Here is a 21,408-nt window from a genome sequence, read left to right on the forward strand (position 1 = left end):
AACTAAGCACTGATGCAACCCTTCCTGCCCTCACTTTTCATGATCTGCCTAAATTCACAGAATCAGCATTGCTGGCAGATGACCATCTAGCCTCTGAAAGCCACTAAAGAAGGAGAGCCCATAAGAGATTTACAAAATTATCCATGGAATAGAAAAGGTAGAGAAAGGAGTACTTTTCTCCCCTTCTCACAATACGCAAACTCATTGGCACTCAACAAAATTAATGCACAGTAGACTTAAACAGATAAAAGGAAGTACTTCACCCAAAGAGGAATTAATGTGTGAAACTCACTGCCGCAGGAAGTGGTGGCAGCTACAGGCACAGATAGCTTCAAGAGGGGATTGGATAAACATATGGAGCACAGGTCCATCAGTGGCTATTAGCCACAAGGTATAGATGGAAAACTATGCCTGGGGCAGTGATACTCTGTATTCTTAGTGCTTGGGGGGCAACAGTGGGAGGGCTTTGGAGTTTAATTCCACTGGTGGACCTCCTGATGGCACCTGGGTTTTGACCAGTGCATGACACAGATTGTTGGGCTGGATGGGCCACTGACCTGATCCAACATGGCTTCTTTTATGTTCACTTCAGACTCTTAAGAGTGTGGTGTAAATACTTATCAAATGTTTGGTGTAGTGGTTAAGAATAAGGACTCTAATCTGGGAGAACTGGGTTTGATTCCCCACTCCTCCACATGCAGCTGCTGGTGGGACCTTGCTCTCAAGGGCAGTTCTCCAGAGAGCTCTCTCAGCCTCACCTTCCTCACAGGGTGTCTGTTGGGGGGGGGAGGGGAGGAAAGGGATTGTAAGCCACTCTGAGACTCCTTTAGGTAGTGAAGGGTGGGGTAGAAATCCAATCTCTTTTCTTCTTCTAGTGGTGTTTGAAGGAGAAGGATGTAAGCTGCTCTGAGTCCCCACTGTGGAGAAAGGGGAGCATAGAGAGAAAAGAATGAGCAGCAGCCTGGACTAAGGTGGCTGATTCAAATTTCATCTGTGCCACAAGGTCACTAGGAAGCAGCCACAAGCCATTTTCAGCCACCTTTCCACTCACAGAACTACTTTACAGGGCCATTGTAGGAATTTCTTAGCCAAACAATGTAAAGTATCTTGGAAAGCACTGCACATGGGCCAATAAATATTTTAAAAGAATCATGCAGAAAACAAAGTTCATCCTAAATTCTTAATTAACATAGTCTGTTTGTTAATTTTTTATTCAAGTTAAAGCTGACTTATTGCGAACCCATAGGGTTTCCAAGGCAAGAGACGTTCATGACCCTGGTATTCTTTGAAGGTCGCCAATCTAAATACTAGTCGGCCGACCCTGCTTGGCTTCTGCGATCTGCCTTGGTCGGGATAGTCTGGGAGATTAAGGTCAGGTTTTAGTTTAATTTACACCCCCATTTTGAGCCAGATTTACACAGACAAAGACTCTTCCACTTTCTGAGCCTGTCTCACTTCTACCTCAGTACCGAAGGTAGAGATTCGAACTGGGCTCTTCGTGGGCGCTCCCAGTTCCCTCTTCGGGCCTCACCTTCCTCGCTTGCCCCAGTCTCTTTTAAAATTTATATTCGCCAACAAACTTGAGGGGGAAAAGGGACTGTTGAGCCAAGACGCATGCGTCCTTTCCAACTTTTTGTTTTCTTTTAGTCGTTAAGGATAGCCAGAACGAGGTGGCACGCGTCGAAGGAAGGCGAGGGAGTGTTAAGCGTAAGAGTAGGGGGAAAAGAATTTCCGGCAAAAGTGTTGAGTTCGGACACGCATGCGTATAGTCGAGCGTCGGAAAGCCTTCCACGGGCGCCTGAAGAGAAATTCTTCAGACTTAACCGGTAGCAGCGGGACTTCCGGTGAGAAGGAACAATAGCGCATGCGCGCCTCTCGCGAGCGCCAGCGATTGGTGTCTCAGTGTGTGCTGAGGTAGAAAGTCGGGCGATTCAGTCAGTTAGTCTGAGGAGAAGCCTGTAAGAGAAGTCGGGGTTGGCCACGCAACTTCCGCTTCTTCAACCGTCACCGTGCTGCAGACCGGTCGGGCCCGGCCGAGAAAAGGAGCGGAATCAGGAGGGGCCTTACCAAGAACTGCCGGCATCGTTGCAGGCCCGGCTGGACCGGGAGGGCGCAAGGAGAACGACACGGAGAAGGGACCCGACCGGTACCCGTAGACCCAGAGAGGCCGCGGCGAGCTCCATGAATGGAAATCAGCAGTGCAGGTGAGGGGGGAGGAAGCGGTTGAGGGGATGCTCTAAGCGCTGGAAGCCCCGTCCTCTGGGAGAGCTTGACCGTATCACGCTTGGGGAGGGGGGGGGGCGTTCAGGCTGTGGAGGCGGTTGGAGTCTAACGAAAAAGGTTCGGCTCTCCCAGCATCCTGCTTCTGGGAAGCCCTCGAGCTCAGAGCGCGATGGCAACAAGTCGTTTTCTACTCTCTTCCCCCTTTCCCGTAGCAATTATTATTCAGCGATATACTGCCTTTGGCCACGGAGGGTTCTGTCTGGCTGTAAACGCAAACTCTGCATAGTTCCTTTAGAAGGAGCCCCCCCCCCCAAAAAAAATGGGTTTGTGGTTCTCCTCTGTGCATTGATGGGAAGAGAGGTGTACTATCTTTGGTCATGGAGATTCTGGTGGGTCATAATGGTTAAATTTATATGGTTGTCTTATGTTGGAGGACAAAGGGGCAACCCCAAACCTTGGTGATGGATTACTGGTTTGGTTGTTGTATGGTAGTTTGGGAGATCAGGTATTGTGGAAAATAGGAAGACCGAAGGCTGGAAGCTGATGTGCTTTGGTGTTTAGATTTTCTGAATGTTCATTATTTATTTCATCTATAGCGTGCCTTTCTCCTCAGTAGAGCCCCAAAATGTCATAGATCATTCTCCTTCCATTTTATCCTCACAGCAACTCTATGAGGTAGGTTAGGCTGAAAGCTTGTGACTGGCCCAAGGTCACCCAGCAAGCTTCCATGGCAGATGGGGATTTGAACCTGGGTCTGTCAGACTATAGTTCAACAATCTAATCACTACATCACACTGGTCCTCTGAGAATTGAAGCAGTTACAGAATTGTCATGGCTGGTGCACGCATAAGGAGTGTTTTTTGTTCTGTCTTGTTTTGTATATTAGAAGTCAGTTCCCATGACTTAACTGGGACTTATCCTGTAGAAATCATGCATTAGATTTCAGTTTTGGTCAATACAGTGAACCTGTCCTTGCCCTGTGTAAATGTATAGAATTAAGGTGGAGTCACGAAGACCACAGGATTGACCTTTTTCAATGAATCTGGCTCATTTAGGTGTTGAATAAATGTGGTATTTGACAAAGTTGATGAACATGATGTTTCTTGGTGTTTAGCAGTATGCCTACTTATTTACAAGATATATAACCTGCCTTTCTGCCCAAAAAGGGCCACAAAGGCAATTAAGTCAGAACAGCAGAAAAACATAAAACAGTTTAAAAACAAGCAAAACTAAGATACGTATATATAAAAACAATGAAACGTCCATTAGAGACATAGGGCGTATTGTAGGGGTTATTCAGAGAATGGCAAACAAAGTCTTCACCCACTAGCAGAACACAGCAATAGAAGGAGGTTGACAACTATCCTTGGAGAGGAAGTTCCAGAGTCTTTGCGTATGACCAAAAAGGCCCTCTCTCAGATTGCTACTGATCTACCCTCAGACCTGAAGTAGGGCCCATGAAGGTGAACATAGTGGTCAGGTAGATTAGTATGGGAGTATGCAATCTCTAAGGTAGGCTGGCCTCAGACAGTATAGGGCTTTAAAGTTGAACACCAGCACCTTGAATTGGGCCTGGGAATAAATTGGAAGCTGATAAACATGGACCATAACTGAAGTGATAGGGTCACTATGCCCTACTCTAGTCAGCATTCCAGAAGCAGCAGCATTCTGTACCTGCTGAAGTTTCCAAACACTATTCAAGGGCAGCCTCATATAGAGCATATCTAATCTAGATGTGGCTATCTTTTGCCCTCAGAAAGGCTGCAGATGGCTAACCATTTTAAATTGGTAAAAAGTAGTGTTTTCTGTGGATTGTGAAATGGTATAGCTTTATTTGTACTAGTAGTTAAGCTCATTTGTTAAAGCAAAATAATTGTGTATATTTGCATTATTTGCAATTGGAGATATAAATACATGTCAAGTATCCAGAGAACTAATATCGCTATAGTTAGTGGCCTTTGTGGTTGCTTATGACTACACATGGCCCTGACCTGAATAGGCCAGACTAGCCTGATTTCATCAGATCTCAGAAGCTAAGTAGGATTGGTCCTGGTTGATATTCGGATGGGAGACTTCCAAGGAACACCAGGGTCGTGTCGTGGAGGCAGGCAATGGCAAACGAGCTCTAAATGTCTCTTGCCTTGAAAGCCTTACCGGGGTCACCAAGAGTCAGCTGTGACCTGATGGTACTTTCTACCACCATGACTACACATGAAGCTGCCTTATACTGAATTGTACTACCAAGTTCAGCATTGTCTAGTCCAGGGGTGGCCAGACTTGCTTAACATAAGAGCCACATGAAATAAACATCAGAAGTTTGAGAGGTGCAAGATGAACAAATACTACACACATGTTTTTATTGGAAAATATACAGATTTGCTTTTTATTGTTAAATGAGGCTGCCAAAAATGAAAACAAAAGGGGTAAAACAGATATTGATATTTATTTGTCCAATGATATTTGTTTGCTAATAATTTATTTGTCAGAGAGAGAGGTGGAAAGAAATAATGAAAGGTGGAAAGAGGGGAAGAGAAACAAAGCAAATAGATGAGGGGGGAGGGAGAGAGGGAGAGAAAAAGAAAGGTGGAAAGAAAGCAAATAGATGGGAAGGAAGAGGAAAAGAGAGAGAAAAAGAGAGGAAAAACCAATGAAAGAAAATAGATGGGGGAGAGAGGCGAGGAAAGAAAGAAAATAGATGGGGAGGGAGGAGAGGAAGGAAGAGAGAAAGAAAGAAATTAGATGGGAAGGGATGAGGAAGGAAGAGAGAAAGAGAAAGGTGGAATGAATGAAAGAGGTAGAAAGAAAAAGAAAGCAAGTAGATTGTGGAGGGAGGAAAGGGGAGAGAGAGAGAAAGCAAGCAAATAAATGAGGGAGAGGAAGGAAGGGAGAAAGAGAAAGAAAGGGGAAAAGAGAGGTGAAAAGAAAGCAAATAGATGGGGTAAGGAGAAAGGAAGGGGAAAAGAGAGCTGAGAAGAAAGCAAATGGGGGGGAGGGAGGAAGGGAGAGGTGGAAAGAAGCAACTTTATATGTGTTCTCCAACCCAACTCCCTACGCCAGCTGGCTTGGCTTGGAGAAGGGATTTAAAGAGACAACTGCCTCCTCCAAGCTAGCTGGTCAGTATGGCAGGGCTTGGAGAATACATTTAACTTCAGATGGTGAGGGAGAGGAGAGAGAGAGAGCAAATAGATGAGGGAGGGAAGGGTGGAAAGAAAGCAACTTTAACTTTAAATGCATCTTCCAAGCCCCTCTCCCCCCTGCCCGCTGGCTTGGAGAAGGGTTAAAGAGACAAATGCCTTCTCCAAGCTGGGGGGGGGGGGGGGCTTTGAGAACATACTTAAAGTTGCTTTCTTTCTCTGCTCCCCCCCCCCCCAAGCCTACCCAGGGAGGGGAACACTGGCTGGAGAAGGGAAGACCAATCAGGGAGGCATGCTCCCCTTCACTTCTCCAGCCACCCTGCAGGGAACCACACAATATATGTGAAAGAGCTGCATGCATCTCCTGTGTCGCAGTTTGGCCACCCCCGGTCTAGACAGTCCGTCAGCAGTTCTCCGAGGCCTCAGGTGGAGGTCTTTTGCATCACCTACTACCTTTTAGCAGGAGAACCCAGGGATTGAACCTGGAATGTTCTGCTTGCCACACAGATGCTGTACCACTGAGCCATAGCCCCACCTATGACCAGAGTCTGAACTAATTAGTACCTGTGTTGACTATTGAACGCAAATAGCTGGATTCTCAGTTTTGTAATACGTAGTTATAGGATTTATTTTCAGAACTCTTTTTTTATTTTGTCAATTTTAGATCTTTAAGCATCAAATTCTGCCCACTTTTAGCCCATTTTGCAAAATGGATTTGAAATGGTTGTTATAATCCACATCTTCTTGCAGCCAAACTATTTTGAAAGCTAGTTCAAGGCATGTTGCTTTGTTACGCTGAGCTTGAGCAATAAAGAGGTTACTGGCAATGAGTGGCTCCATGAGTTACTGTGAGAGGAGAAAAGTTTAAAATATGTAAGTAGTGTATTTAGTCTATTTCACAGTACAGCATCAAGGTTATTTTTATGTCATGGAATTTGTTGGACAGAAGAATTGTGATGTAACTGATTCGTGTTTGCATGGTAGCCATTAGGTTTGCTTTTTAATTGGAGAGATGCACAGGCTCTTAATTTCTCTTCTTGGTGTACAAATACTTCCCACGAGACTTTTAATGTGGACAGCCTAATTAGTCAGTAAGGAAGAAAGTAATTTAGTTACATTGTGTGTTTTTAGTAAGCGGTTGAACATGCAGGAGATGGTAAATTTCAGAGTAACTAGTTTTTTTAGACTGCGAACATAAGTCTTGTTGAACAGTAAGTTATTTCCAAATAAAAATACTTAGTTACTATCTTAAACTGTGTGAATCTGTTGGCACGCCCCTCCCCCAGTGCTACTTTAATTGGATTACAGGGAAACGTTTAACACTTCTGGGCATTACATTTGTGTGTCTTACTTTCTATACAGGAGTATGTAGAAAGAAAAACAAGTAAACAGAATCCTCTGGGAGTTATCCCAAAAGCCTTTTCTGTTAGGTCTTACCACAGTTCCTTTCAGATCCTCACAGACAGCATTCTGTCCATATTATAGAAAAATGCTACAGGATTTGTTTTGTATAGAAATGTCTATAGTTCAGCTATAGAGAAAGTCTTGGATTGAAGACCTGGCATCTCGAGTCAAAGGATCTTGGGACGTACTGCAGAGAGAGTCTTCTTCCTGAGATCATGAAGAGGTGGCTGCCAGTCACTGAGCTAGATGAACCAATAGTCTGGCTCAGTATTGGGCAACATGTACACCTATTATAGATGTACTGGATGCAGTTCCAGAGGATTCCTCTAGAAATGAGAATTGTTTTAATGTTCTGATGATCAGACTGTATAGAAGTAGTTTAGGGAAGTTTCCTCTTAAAAAAAACAACAACCTAGAAATAAATTGTCTGCTCATCTTTCACTTTACTAGTTCTACTTTATTTTGGAAGCCAAGTTAACATGTGTCATGACCCCAGGGGGTCTCCACCTTCCGCCGCCACCACCCTGGACTTTGGGTCTCTTGAGAAGGCCCAGGGTACCCTCCCAAGCCCATCCAAAATGCCCCCTTTTAAGCCGAGAACATAGGCGTGATGACCAGGCAGATAACAATTAAACAAAATGGTTTATTAACACAGTACTGGGGCAAGGAAAAGAAAACAAGGTGCTTTAAAAGATATAACAGTGCTTAAAAGGCAAAATAAACACAAACCTAACACAACTACCTAGTTCGCTTAACTGGGTACTACCTCAAGGCCCACAGCCTTGAACACACTACTTGTTCTCACACTGTCCCCAGTGAAGGATCTTTTTCTCTCACCAGACCAGCCTGTCCCCTCTGTGAGACCAGACCGGAGATGAGAGACGAAAGAACACCCTTTTCCACAGTTAACAGCTTAAGTCAGAATTCCCTCACACAATCTCTGGAAACTGATTGGCTATAACCCTCTCTAAGCATTATGGGGATTGTAGGCTGTCTGCTTTCTACTGCCGACAGGTCTTTCCTGGGACCAGGCTGCACTAGGCCTTGCTCCCAGTCCTGCACAGATCATGACAACATGTATGAAAGATAGTTCATCCCTCAACTGCTAGTGTAAAGAGAAGTTTTGTTCTCCACTTTTGACCTTCTGAGGTCTTTCCTCTGAAATTTACTTTCCTTCTAGGAAACTAGATATAATTAAATCTTGAATGCCTGTGCTGAACTGCTGTCTAAATGGTTTTCTGAAGGGCTTCTCACATATAGTTTTGTTAATTTGTTTCAGAAAGTCTGCCTTAACACTCAACATACAGCATTTGAAGGCATGACATATATTTGGAGCTTAACTTTTCTGGCCCCTGTCTTCTCCCCCTCCCGGCCAAAAACCTTATGGTACAAACCAGCAGGCCCTGACCCAGATAGCCCAGACTACCTTGATCTTGTCGTATCTTGGAAGCTAAGCAGGGTCAGCCCTGGTTAGTACTTGGATGGGAAAACACCAAGGAAGACCGGGGTGCTATGCAGAGGCAAGCAATGACAAACCACCTCTGTTCGTCTGCTGCCTCAGCTTGCTACTGAGGAAGTGATGTTTCCTACTTTATTGTATGCTTCTTCCTTTTAATTGGTTTTTGACTCCTTCACCTGTGGGGTACAAATGAGTTTCATTCTCTACATAAAGATGTGTCCCAGAAGGAAAGCGTGTTATGCTAGGCAATGTACATTCCAAGCCCTAGTGCTTAAAGTAAAAATTTCAATAAACTGGTAAAATACTTTGAAGCCAGGTAAGTATTGACTGGCCCAGGAGAAGTAGTCTAAAAAAGATTGAGCTACTAAGTCAGCAAGGGGTCCTTGAGTTAAATGTATTTAATGAATGTTTAACATACTTAACGGGTGGAGCTTCCATGCATTAGGGTAGGGGTGGCCAAACTGTGGCTTGTGAGCTGCATGCGGCTCTTGGAGCCCTCCCCTGCGGCTTGTGAGCCTTTCTAGCCCCCCATCCCCCACTTTGAAAGATTCCCCCCCCCCAGCAGCTAGCCTTATTTAGAATTGGGAGGGAGGGGAGCCAGGGGCTGCTTACTGGAAACAAAGCCCTACCCCCAGCAGCCCTCAGTTGGCAGCAGCCCTCACATGCTTCATGCTGCTACGGGAGCCAGAAAGGTAAGTTGGGTTGGGTGTGGGTAGCAGGGACTGTTTGGGGAAGGGGTGGCTGAGAGCGCCCAGGCTGCAGGCAGCCTGGACGTTCTGAAGTGGGTGGTGGGGACTGTTTTCGGGGGTGGAGGGGGCTGGGAGCACCCGTCAGAGGCTGTTTTCAGGAGCACCTGGGCCACAGGCAGCCTGATTGTTCTGCAGCTGGCGGCAGGGACTGTTTTTGGAGGGTGGGGGGTGGCTGGGAGCGCCTGGGCTGCAGGCAGCCTGGGTGCTCAGGAGCAGGTGACGTGGTCTCCTCCAAACCCATCTGATCAAAGGGGTCTGGATGGAAGAAAAGGCCTTCTTTTTTTTTTGGCCTTGAAAATAGGGTGATGAAAGCCTGACTGTAAATATGCTATATTTGGGTTAAACTGTTCATAAGTAACTGTTCCTTAACAGTTTGGTGTAGTGGTTAAGTGCACGGACTCCATTCTAGGAGAACCGGGTTTGATTCCCCACTCCTCCACTCGCACCTGCTGGATGACCTTGGGCAAGCCATAGTTCTGTCAGAGGTGTTCTTGAAAAGAGCAGTTTCTGTCAGAGCTCTCTCAGCCCCACCTACCTCACAGGGTATCTGTTGTGGGGAGGGGAAGGGAAAGGAGTTTGTAAGCCGCTCTGAGACTCTGAGTGAAGGGCAGGGTATAAATCCAATCTACTCCTCCTCCTTCTCATTTGACTTAGAAGTGATGAGCGCTGTTAAAAAGTGTAAGAAATTGTTTGAGGTTGGGAGAATAGCCATGCAAGGAGGTACAAAAAACCTTTTTTCTCATTTGGGAGGAGGGTATTGTTGCAAAGGTTAATGCTGCACAGGCAGGGCAGAGTTCTTGCAGAGTTCTTCCATTTCCAATGAAATGTAGATTCCCCCGGTACATGCCCTGCCTGCTCTAGAGAAGGAGGAGATTTCCAGAGCTCTGCTCTTTGCCACCATTAGATACTTGCAAAAAGACAAATCAGGGATCATGTCAAAAAAAGCATGAAAAAGATCCATGGCAATCCTGTACAGTGTGTCCCCCTCTTTCTCTCTCTCTCTGTCCCTCTCTCTCTCTGTCCCTCTTGATTTGTCTTTCTCTCTGTGTCTTTCTTAGCCTATCAAGGTCAGTATTGTTTTTGGGTGTTTCAAGCTCATACATTGAATAAAACTTAAAGGTGCCAACATGGTTTTTCTCCTTCTGCCTTCCCGTGGTGTGAAATATTTGGACTTGATGGTAAGATGCAGGCCTTTTTGTGTGGATTTAAGTGACCCGATTGACTTTCTGTAGCTGGGGCCATGTGGTTGGAGTTTCCAGATGAGGCTGAATGAGGGCAACATGACAATGTTTTCCGCAGGTCTTTTGTGTAAGTATCTAACAGTGCCATCATTAGCAGGTCTAGTCATTGGGGCTTATTCCCAGGAAAGTGTCCTTAAGATGGCACGCTAAGTGGGATGCCTCTGGGGAGAGTGAAGGGGGTGAGAAAGCTCAGAAGACCGCCTTTCTCTTCAAGAACAGATGCTGTGGGTTTGTATCTTAAACTGTAGGTAAGTGAAGGAAAACATGCCTACGCAGGAGATTTCAGGGTCTGTAGAAAGGGGAAAGTAGAATCTGTCGTCCAGCATTGTACAGTTGTTCAGGCAGGCAGGCAGGGGTCCAGCACGGTCTGTGCATGGGTGGTGTGCGTGTCCTCGGTATCTTAAGTCTCCTTTGGGGGTGGCACCTCGCAAGGATATATCACTTTGTGATGTCATGTCCTGTGATGTCACTTCCAGGTCAAAGGTCAGGTGATGGCACTTCCTCGTTCCCACCTCTTATGATGTCACATCCTGTACCAAAACCTAAAAATTCCCCTAGAACAATGTATTTGTCTATGTGGAATTTCTGTTGAAGATCTGTTTCATTAAGTAATGGTTTGCCCACTATATTTGGATCTTAGAAATAGATTTTTATCTCAAATACTTAATCAACTGCACAATTTTTCTGACAGCAACAAGCTAATTTTTCTGTTGTCAGATGTGAATCCTTTGGTATCTTATAAGGTAGCACTTTTTGCGTTAGCAGCTAGGAAAGCTAGAGCAAAGGTGGTTCTTAGGAACGCAGCTTACTGAGATGCAAGGCATTAACATTGTTACAATTGGAACTGGAATTTGTAAATGCTGTATACAGTTTTAATTTGAGGCATTTTTAATATTTTAGATATTGTACAATTGTATATGATTTTCACTGAATTTAATAACTAAATGTGTATTTTAAGATATTAGGAATCCAGTTTCATATGGAATTGTGATGGCTAATAGCCACATACAATAAACTTTATTCTGATTCTGTACCAAAACCCATCCCTTCCTGTGATGTCACTTTCAGGCCACTCCCTCAAACCCACCTCTTCCTCTGAAGTCACCTTGCGGTTCTTGAGCATCTGACATTTATAGTCTATGTGACTCTTATGTAAAGCAAGTTTGACCACCCCTGCATTACGGTATTTTTCAAAGCAGAGTTCTATGTTTAATATTCCATGGAACTTTGTGAGTCACTAAAGTAATTAATTCTAATGGTCTAAATGTTGTTGCAGAAACAACATTATGCTATAGCCTTTGAAAAACAGGCCTATAAGATGGATATGGAAATGCACCAGTGGTGAGAACCAAATTAGACCTTAATTGGTGGGTGCTTGTGGACCTCTTTTTTCATCCTAGGTAATTCAGCTTTCTGCATGTTTGTTTCTTTATGGGCAAGAGAGCAAGCCACTCAGGATGCTGTGCAATTTCGTTGCTTATACTTGATGCATCAAACATTATGTCAAGGATAAATCTGTGGGTCTGTTTCTTGGATGTTGTGAATCCAGCCTCCGAGTTTTAGAGGACTGGGTTGCTGTTTGGCCTGCTATTAAAACTGGTGGAGAAAAAGGAGAGCCCTTATTTTATCAGTGAAAACAGATATATTTTTTAAAAAACCCTAGACACTTGAAGCCAAGTTTCCAAGATCGTACAGTAGGCCGTACATGAGCGAATTTTGTATAAAAGATATAGCTAGATTATATCTAATTTGATATGACAGCTCCCTATGTAAGAACAAGCACATTATAAGCAGTAAAAAGGGCAGTTGAGGGTTATATTTCTCACTGCCCTATTTTCTTCTTTCTCAGCTGCAAATTTAGCTATGACATGTCATATAGACAATTCCCCCCAATTATTATGCTACTGTGCTGGGGTGGGGAAAAAAGCAGTTGCAAACCAAGGGTTTGCATATAGAAGTGGAATATCCTTGGGGGTCTAGACTTTTTATAGGCTTCTCTGTGACCCCATTGTGCAATATACATGTTTAAAAAGTCATCATGTTCTGTAGTTAGATATTCACTTAAGATGAATAGCCAGTCAGAGTTGTGTACATGATAAATACATGGTACATGTAGGCTGTACATGTAGGATGATTTTTACTTATCAGCTGGACAATGTGGTTATACATCTCATTCTCTAAAGAATTTCTCCACGTGAATGCACAATTATTGTATAGGTGTGTGTGGGGGACATCACAGTAAATCCCTTGTCAACCAATCACAGGTCTGTTTTATTTATTTATTTATTTTTCACATTTATGTCCCTCCCATCCCATAAACATGATCAGGGTGGGTTACAACATTTTAATAAATACAATAAAATTTAAAACACATTAAAACATATAAAATCATAGAGATTTTGGAAATTACAGCAGAGATGTCGTGTCATTTAGTGATCTGATTTTTGTTGGCTTAACTTGATGTGCCAAGTAATTTTGAGATGCAAAGTAGTATTGCAACATTCTAAACTCTTAAACTTGTATTCACTATTTTAAATTCTTTGTCTGTATCTATTTACTAGTTGACTCAGCACACTTAATGTATGAGCAATTGTAAAATGCTTGAGGAATGTCCAGTGTGCTGGTAAATAATGCTGGAGTTTTTTTAGTATTGCATGCTTCCTGTTTGGGGTTTTCAATGTTCTGGAGTTTCTACAGGTGTATTTTCTAATTGTGGGGGATAAATGTCTATTTGCTGTTTTGACATATTTATTGCTGTACAATTGTTGACATTATAACTTTAGCTTGTTATTTAGTTCTGACTTTGCATATCTTAAACATCATCATGTTACATGTTAATTTGCTGTTAAGTCCCTGTCTATACGTTTGAACCTTACCTACCATTCCAATGTATTTGAAAAAGTGTGCATGCACACGAAAGCTCATACCTTGAATAAACCTTCGTTGATCATAAAGATGCCACTGGACTCTAAATTTGTTCTACTGCTTTAGACCAACACAGCTGACCACCTGGATCTATCACCATTAAAGTGTTTTGGTCATGTGGTGCTGCTCTTCTGTTGCATTCTGTATTCATTGTGTCTCTGAAAGCTTCTTGCAATGTGGATTTGTTCATATTCAGCTCTTGAATCCATGAGCATTATGTACTTCAGTACTGGTAAAAAGAAACCTTATGATTTTTATGTCCTGTCTGCTTTTATCTGCTCACAAGAATTATATCACCAACTGAAGTCAGTAGATGGGAACACATCCAGCATCTGTCACTGAGTAGGAGTGTAAAAGTGGGATTTTTGAATGACTTCATCACACCTACAAATGACATTCATACTGTGAATCATTTCAAGAACCCCAGTGTGTAATTCTCAATATTTATCTGTTCAATTGTTCACTCCCTTTTTCACTTGAGACAAAGATAGTGAAATGAGAATTGACAACAGTATGCTGTCTGCTTCCTGTCCAAGGGCTCTTTGCAGCTAAATCAGGAAAGGAGGCAACAAAGAATGCGGAGTATGAGGTATAGCTGTCTGTCCCAGGAGTGTATATTTTTCTTGTGTTAATCTTTCCTGCAGTTATGTGGATTCTAATCTGGGAGAACCGGGTTTGATTCCCCACTCCTCCCCTTGCACCTGCTGGATGACCTTGGGCAAGCCATAGTTCTGTCAGAGGTGTTATTGAAAAAGAGCAGTTTCTGCGAAAGCTCTCTCAGCCCCACCTACCTCACATGGTGTCTCTTGTGGGGAGGGAAAGGGAAAGGAGTTTGTAAGCCACTCTGAGACTCCCTTGGGTAGTGAAGGGCAGGGTATAAATCCAATCTTCTCATCCTCCTCCTATTTGTCCTCCTCTTCATCGTGTTTCAGTCCACTGAAACTGACTTCCCTAAGTGGCAACCTTCTGTTCCTATTGGGGTTGAGAGAGGATTCTTGTTTCCACATAAAATGCTCGTCTTAACCTGTCCTTTGTAAGGGCAGACTTCCCAAAGAGAATGGCTGTATTTTATTCTCATTACTATATAAAATCCCTTACTTCAGCTTCTCAGGGATAAAACAGTGGGGCTATGTTTGGCCACCTTCACTGCAAACTAAATGTTTAATGGGAGCATAATTTGAATCACTAGTTGGCAAAATGATCTAGCAAGCCAGTGTTTGAAAATCCAGTATGCTGAGCCTCTCATCAGTACTGCTGTGATAATATGCTCCTCTCTTCAAATGGTAGACCAGCATCACACATATTTGCTGCAACTGCTACATTTTCTATTTTCAAACAATTTGAAGTTTTTATTGCCCACCTTTCTGACTGAGGCTCAAGGCAAATCACAAGGTATAAAAACAACAGTCAGGCAGCATACTACATCCAATAAACAATGCAGTAGGGCTAGGATTACAAAATTAGAAAACCATGCTAACAAAACCAGTGTAAAATATGGTTATAGCATAGATAATCTGAAGAATGCGTTCTGCTTTATAATCCAATGTAGTAAAAAGCAAGATGATACAATTAACAGTGCAATTTAAGAAGAGAGAACCAACAAAGTGAATGTAAAATGTAGGGGAAATCTACCTCAAATTAAGAATGGAACGTAGTGTGTGGGTCATTGTTCTGAGGGGTTGTAAGAAAAGGGGTAAAAACTATAAGATTGTTTGTGACTGGGCTGTGATTGATCATGACCAGGAGTCAGTGAATGGGAACGCAGAAAGTGTGAATTAAAAATGCTGCGTCTTATTGCTTTTGAAAAGGCACTGAGGGTGTCACAATGGGAACATTCTTCTTAGTTTGATCAACCATGCTAAAGAAGGCTAAATGATAACTGAAAATAAGTGCTGTAAGGTAATGGTTGCAATAGAATTAAAAGTGTGGCCTGTTTAGCATCAAAAAGACAGGCAATATAATACTTTTAGGAATATATGGAACATTCCCAGTACATTAAAGATCCCTAGTCCTGTAAATGAGGCCAGAGGGCCACCATCCATTAACTGCTGGACCTCCTGATGGCACCTGGTATTTTTGCAAGACAAATGTGGACAAGCGCGACCTAATCAGAGAACAAGTATAAAGAAAATAGTGGTGAAAGTCTGACCCGCAAATCAAGCAGTCAACAAGACTTTCAAAAAATGCTTCCTGTGTATTACAGTCTAAATTCCTACAAATCATAAGAAACTCCTAGAACAAAGCCAATTTTTTGTTCAGGTCAGTGGCGTAGCAATGAGGAGTGCTGCAGCACCTTCCATTGCTAACCTTTTCATGGACTCCTTTGAAAAGAAGTATATATTTGATCAGGCTGTCAATCCTTTCTATGAAAATATGAAATTATATTTCCTGTTTATTGATGATGTCTTGTCCTGTATCAAAATGATTTTTGTAATATTGATAATTTTGGGTTATGGAGTAATAATCTTCATCCATCTTTAAATTTTACTGCTAATTACAATGTACAGGAAATACAATTTCTAGATACTACAGTTTATAAAGATACTGAGAATCACTTGGCTATTAAAAGTTACAAAAAGGAAACCGATAAAAATAGCTTTTTGCATTACAAATCCCATCATGTGTCCCATATAAAATATGGTCTACCATTCAGTCAACTGATTAGGGCTAAAAGGAACTCTACTAAGGAAGAAGATTACAGATTACATTGATTGGGTGAATATGTGTTCTAGTTGGGAAAAAGAGATTGAGTTTCTAGACACTAAATGACTGTGCTATGGAGCAGATGGTCACGGAACCTACCAGGGGAGAGGCGATCCTTGATTTGGTCCTAAGTAACACTCAAGACCTGGTGAGAGATGTAAAAGTGATTGCACCGCTTGGAAACAGTGATCATAATGTTGTTGAGTTCAACATTTGTACAAATAGGGAATTGGCCAAAAAGACTCACACAACCACTTTTAACTTTAAAAGGGGTAATTTTTCTGATATGAGGGGACATGTGGGGAGGAAACTGAAGGGAAAAGTAGAAAGGGTCAAAACCATTGGGGAAGCTTGGAAACTGTTTAAAACTACAATTCTAGAAGCTCAAATAAAATATATTCCGCAGGTTAGGAAAGGCACAAACAGGTATAAGAAAAAGCCTACATGGTTAACAAACAAAGTAATGGAAGCTGTAAAAGGTAAAAAGGATTCCTTTGTCACAGTGAGGCTGATAAAACGGAACACAGGCTATGGCAAATAAAATGCAAGTCTGAGGTCAGGCAGGCAAAAAGAGAATATGAGGAGCATATAGCAAAAAACGTAAAAACCAATAATAAAACTTTCTTCAAATACATTAGAAACAGGAAACCAGCCAGGGAGGCAGTGGGGCCCTTGGATGACCAAGGGGTAAAAGGAGTACTGAAGGATGATAGGGAAATGGCTGAGAAGCTAAATGCATTTTTTGCCTCCGTCTTCACTGTGGAAGATGAGAGGTGCTTGCCCACTCCAGAGCCGCTGAGTTCGGGAGGGGTGTTGAAAGACCTGAGTCAGATTGAGGTGACGAGAGAGGAGGTCCTAAAACTGATAAACAACTTAAAAACTGATAAATCACCAGGCCCAGATGGCATACATCCGAGAGTTCTGAAAGAACTCAAATGTGAACTTGTAGATCTCCTGACAAAGATATGTAATCTTTCCTTAAAATCTGCCTCCATTCCTGAGGATTGGAAGGTAGCAAATGTCACTCCCATCTTTAAAAAGGGTTCCAGAGGAGATCCGGGAAATTACAGGCCAGTCAGTCTGACGTCGATACCGGGTAAATTGGTGGAAACCATTATTAAGGAAAGAATTAGTAGGCACATAGATGAACAAAACCTATTGAGGCAGACTCAGCACGGTTTCTGTAAGGGAAGATCTTGTCTCACTAACCTGTTAGTGTTCTTTGAGGGGGTGAACAAACATGTGGACAAGGGGGATCCAATAGATATTATTTACCTTGACTTCCAGAAAGCTTTTGATAAAGTTCCTCATCAAAGGCTCCTAAGTAAGCTCAAAAATCATGGGATAGAAGGACAAGTCCTTTTATGGATCAAAAACTGGCTAGTTCATAGAAAACAGAGAGTGAGTGTAGGTGGGCAATTTTCTCAGTGGAGGGTGGTAAGCAGTGGGGTACCGCAGGGATCAGTACTTGGTCCACTGCTTTTTAACTTGTTCATTAATGATTTGGAGATGGGAGTAAGCAGTGAAGTGGCTAAATTTGCGGATGATACGAAGTTGTTCAGGGTGGTGAAAACCAGTGAGGATTGTGAGGCACTCCAAAGGGATCTGTCAAGGATGGGCGAGTGGGCATCAACATGGCAAATGGGGTTCAGTGTGGCCAAGTGCAAGGTGATGCACATTAGAGCCAAAAATCCTAAATATAAATACACGTTGATGGGGTCTGAACTGGCAGAGACTGATCAAGAGAGAGATCTTGGAGTTGTAGTAGATAACTCACTGAAAATGTCGAGACAGTGTGTGACTGCAATAATGAAGGCCAATGCTATGCTGGAGATTATTAGGAAGGGTATTGAAAACAGATCAGCCAATATCATAATGCCCCTATATAAATCAATGGTGAGACCTCATTTGGAATACTGTGTGCAGTTCTGGTCACCACACCTTAAAAAGGATATTATAGCTTTGGAAAAAGTGCAGAAAAGGGCAACTCGAATGATAAAAAGGTTGGAACATTTTCCCTATGAGGAAAGGTTAAAGCGCTTAGGGCTCTTTAGCTTGGAGAAAAGACGACTGAGGGGTGGCAATGTGGGGAGAGGTTATATTGTCTCAAACTGTTGTAAGATGCTTGGTGGACTTTATAGTCATAACGTGGGATATAAATAAAATCACAGTCATTTGGATTAAAGAAGTCTAACTAATAGTTACAAATGGGTTGTGAATGCATTTAGGTGGAAACTGGTTTGAAAGCTTGTTCTTTTGAACTGTAAAATTCTACAGTAGTTGGTATCCCTGAAACAGTTATAAGAGCAAAACACTTCACTGTGTCAGAAATAGTTCGATGAGAGCTTAAGGAGCATACCTTGCAACTTCTATTCCAAATAGGAATGGGAATAGAAATTGCAAGATGACTTCTTGAACGCCCATTGGCATTGGGAAGGATTTTTCTCTCCGTATGTGAATTGTCCTTGAAAAATTGTCATGGTTTTGCTCCCATTCTGGGCCCATCTAGTTATTGTAAATAATTTGCTTTCTTGTTCAGTTTACTAGTGCCTTTGGAATTCTTTCCTTCCTTTGCATTGTTTAGGCTTGTATGATTGCCTGAGTAACTGGTAGCCCCTTTGCCCTGTGCAGACCTTTTAAGACACTCTTGAATTGTGTTGAGTGGATCTGTGGCAGATTGTGGATGTCAGACTAGATGATTTCTTGGCTGTCCTCCATACTTTTTCTGTAGCATGCTTTGTGGATTTGAACAAGCTTTTCCCCTTGCCTCTCTAAAATTCAGCAATCCATCAGCAGAAGGGATCTTTCCCAGCCTTCCAACAGTCTTTTCTGACTATGGAATAACAACTATTGGGGGGGGGGGTGTCTGTGGCAGTGGTGGGGGGGGGGGGGAGAAAGGAGACAAAATTGCTCTTCCACATGGTGGGATTAGTGGAGCTCCACTGGCAGAAGAGTAAGAATGGAGTGATTTTGTCCCCACCAACCCTCACAGCTATTATTCCATATGGGTCCTGCAACCCCAGTAGTAAATGTTTCTGAGTTCAAGAAGGACTGCTGGGGGGGGGGGGGGGGGGGGAAGAAAGGTAGGTCTGTGATCCTTCTGCTTGATCCAAACCATTATCTTGGCTGGTAGTTAGATGTTTTCATTTTGACTTTGTTTAGAAATTATCATACTCCTTTTCCTAGTGTTCTAGGAGGTTTACAGAACCCACAGAATTCCTTCAGTCTTCAGTTCTAAACTATACACTGATTATTATTATTATTATTATTTTGCAGGACCCGTTGGGGCACAGCCCCTGCTCATGGTGCCCAGACGTCCTGGCTATGGCACCATGGGCAAGCCTATTAAATTACTGGCCAACTGCTTCCAAGTTGAAATCCCAAAGATAGATGTCTACCTCTATGAGGTGGATATTAAGCCAGACAAGTGTCCTCGGAGGGTGAACAGGTAAGTGAAGTAGTTAATTTTGCTACATTATATTCATGATTAAGTAGCGGATGATAAGTTGGGTACTGTATACTCTTTTATCATAGCTGCCTAAGAGGTGGCATTTAGATGTCATTGTACCTCTCTGAGCAAAATATTGCTTTCCTTTATATTATTTATTGATACTTAGACTGATTTAGGCATTTCCAACAGGTGATACTAGTCTATAATGTAGGTAATGTGAATATAATGTGAGAAAATAAGAGCTAAATATTTTAAATATATAAATTGAAATATATATGCATGTGTGTGGATATATATAACTTTAGCATTATTTGTGGGAACAGCTATTTCTTTAGCATCTGGGCACCCATATTGTGAGAGATACAGATATACCAAAGTTACTGAAATAGCTGGAATATGTTAATACTAGGAATAAGGCCTGTTGTGGGGGGGGGGGGAATACAATGGCCTCTAGAAAGAGGGTGGGGTCAATGATTTTGTGTCCTGCAGCCAGAGTAAACACAGAGTAGTGTTTTGCAGTGTAAAGAACTAATGTGGAAGTGAATGACAGCATACCGTATGGTAGTAAAGAGTAATTGTTGTCTGTGGTTGTACGATGTAAGGTTGCAGCACCCATAATTACAGTGTTGGTTAATGGATTTTGGGATGCGTAGGGCTGGAAAAGCTGTGACAGAGTGCAGCTGTCAGTAAGTTCTGCGTCTGTGCATTTTGCAAAGTCATCTGGTGTCTCTTTTGCACGTCTGAGCAAGTGTTTGTCATGTGTGCCCTGTGAGAGAACAGGTGTCGAGGGAAGTGGGGGGGGCAAGGTCAGAGGTACTTGTACAGGTCAGGACAGAAGTGACATGTACGTAGAAGAGGAATGTGGCCATATGAGTATTTGTGCTAAAAACAGTGGGAGTTTTTAATTGGCACCCAACAGAAGGCGTAGTGGCGGTGTGTTGTTGGTGTTCGTTGTGGACCCGGAGGTAGATGCAGTAAAGGTATGCCTAAGCAGTGGGTAGTGGCTGGCATGCATTCAGAACATGCTGGCCGCAATTAGGACAGTTGTCATTGTGCACAAAGTAGCATGTTTTGGTGAAGAGTTGTTACACAGAAGAGCATTAGTCCCTGTAGGCAGATCTACAGAGAAACAGTGAAATCACATTAGAAAATATCATGATGACTGAAGAACCTCTTTGTAGACAACATTTCTGGTGAAGACTTTATCAGAATGGGGTAGTAGTCTTACTTGCTGGGGCCCATCAACGACATGAACTCTGAGATCCTGGGAGTGGCATACCCTTGAGAAAACCACATAAAGTTGACCATGTGCAAAAACAGCTGTAAGTTTTCATCTCTGACCTGGAAGTTGCTTGTGATGGGAAATCATCGTGGTGGTCTCAGGCAACAATGCAGTGGTGCCTTTCTTCTCTAAGGAAAGTTCAGAAAGGCTGTGGAAATTAGGAAGGTCAACAGTATTGAAACTTGTATAACTGCAGTGGAAGGTGTGTGACCCACCAAAGATGTGGAAAATCTGTGAGTTTTAAGCCATAATTGGGCCCCTATGAACCACCACTTACGCCACATGACACATTACAGATTGAACAGAGCCGTGATCTGCCAATTATTCCTACACTCAGCCAACAATAATGAACCACTCGGATTTTCCGGTTCTGGGCTCGACGACAGCAGGTGCGTGCGGGGAGTTCTCCTGTACGAAGATGCTGTACCCCCAGACCTCCCGGTGGTGGTAATTCTACAGCAACATCAGTGAAATCTCCTGGAGGGAGACTCACAGCAGGGAGCTTGTCCCGAGGGACGAAGACGAGCAGTGGCTCGCTCCAAACTCAGGGAAGTGCTCAGAAGCACATGGCTGAGCAGGGAACTCGATGGTCTATATTGAGCAATAGCTGAGCCCAGTGGACCCACGAGAATCTGATAAGCTACTTTTATACCTTCTTGAATATCTACATTGAAAGCATACTATTTAATAGCTTCAGTTTCTTTCCGTTTATGGAAAGCAGAGCATTAAACAGAAGGAAGGATTGCCCTTTAAAGCTATTTAACTGAGCACCGGATGGGGTTTACCCCTTTTAGGCGGCTATGAGAAGTTGCTCGAATTGGCAGTGTGGCAACTTGT

At 42.9% G+C, this 21,408-nt stretch overlaps 1 protein-coding gene across 1 annotated transcript in view; it reads left to right on the top strand.

Annotated features, from left to right (window-relative positions):
• The first annotated feature begins 2,015 nt into the window (after positions 1-2,015).
• Positions 2,016-21,408, top strand: part of LOC107126114 (protein argonaute-3) — a 108,884-nt gene continuing 89,491 nt past the window's right edge. Inside the window, exons 1-2 of the mRNA XM_015429622.1 lie at positions 2,016-2,204; positions 19,115-19,286. Of these exons, the coding sequence (XP_015285108.1) occupies positions 2,186-2,204; positions 19,115-19,286 (191 nt within the window). The 5' untranslated portion in view covers positions 2,016-2,185. The remainder of the gene's footprint in view (positions 2,205-19,114; positions 19,287-21,408) is intronic.

Source organism: Gekko japonicus, unplaced genomic scaffold, assembly GCF_001447785.1.
Source record: "Gekko japonicus isolate JY-2015 unplaced genomic scaffold, Gekko_japonicus_V1.1 scaffold521, whole genome shotgun sequence".
Lineage (NCBI taxonomy): Eukaryota > Metazoa > Chordata > Lepidosauria > Squamata > Gekkonidae > Gekko > Gekko japonicus.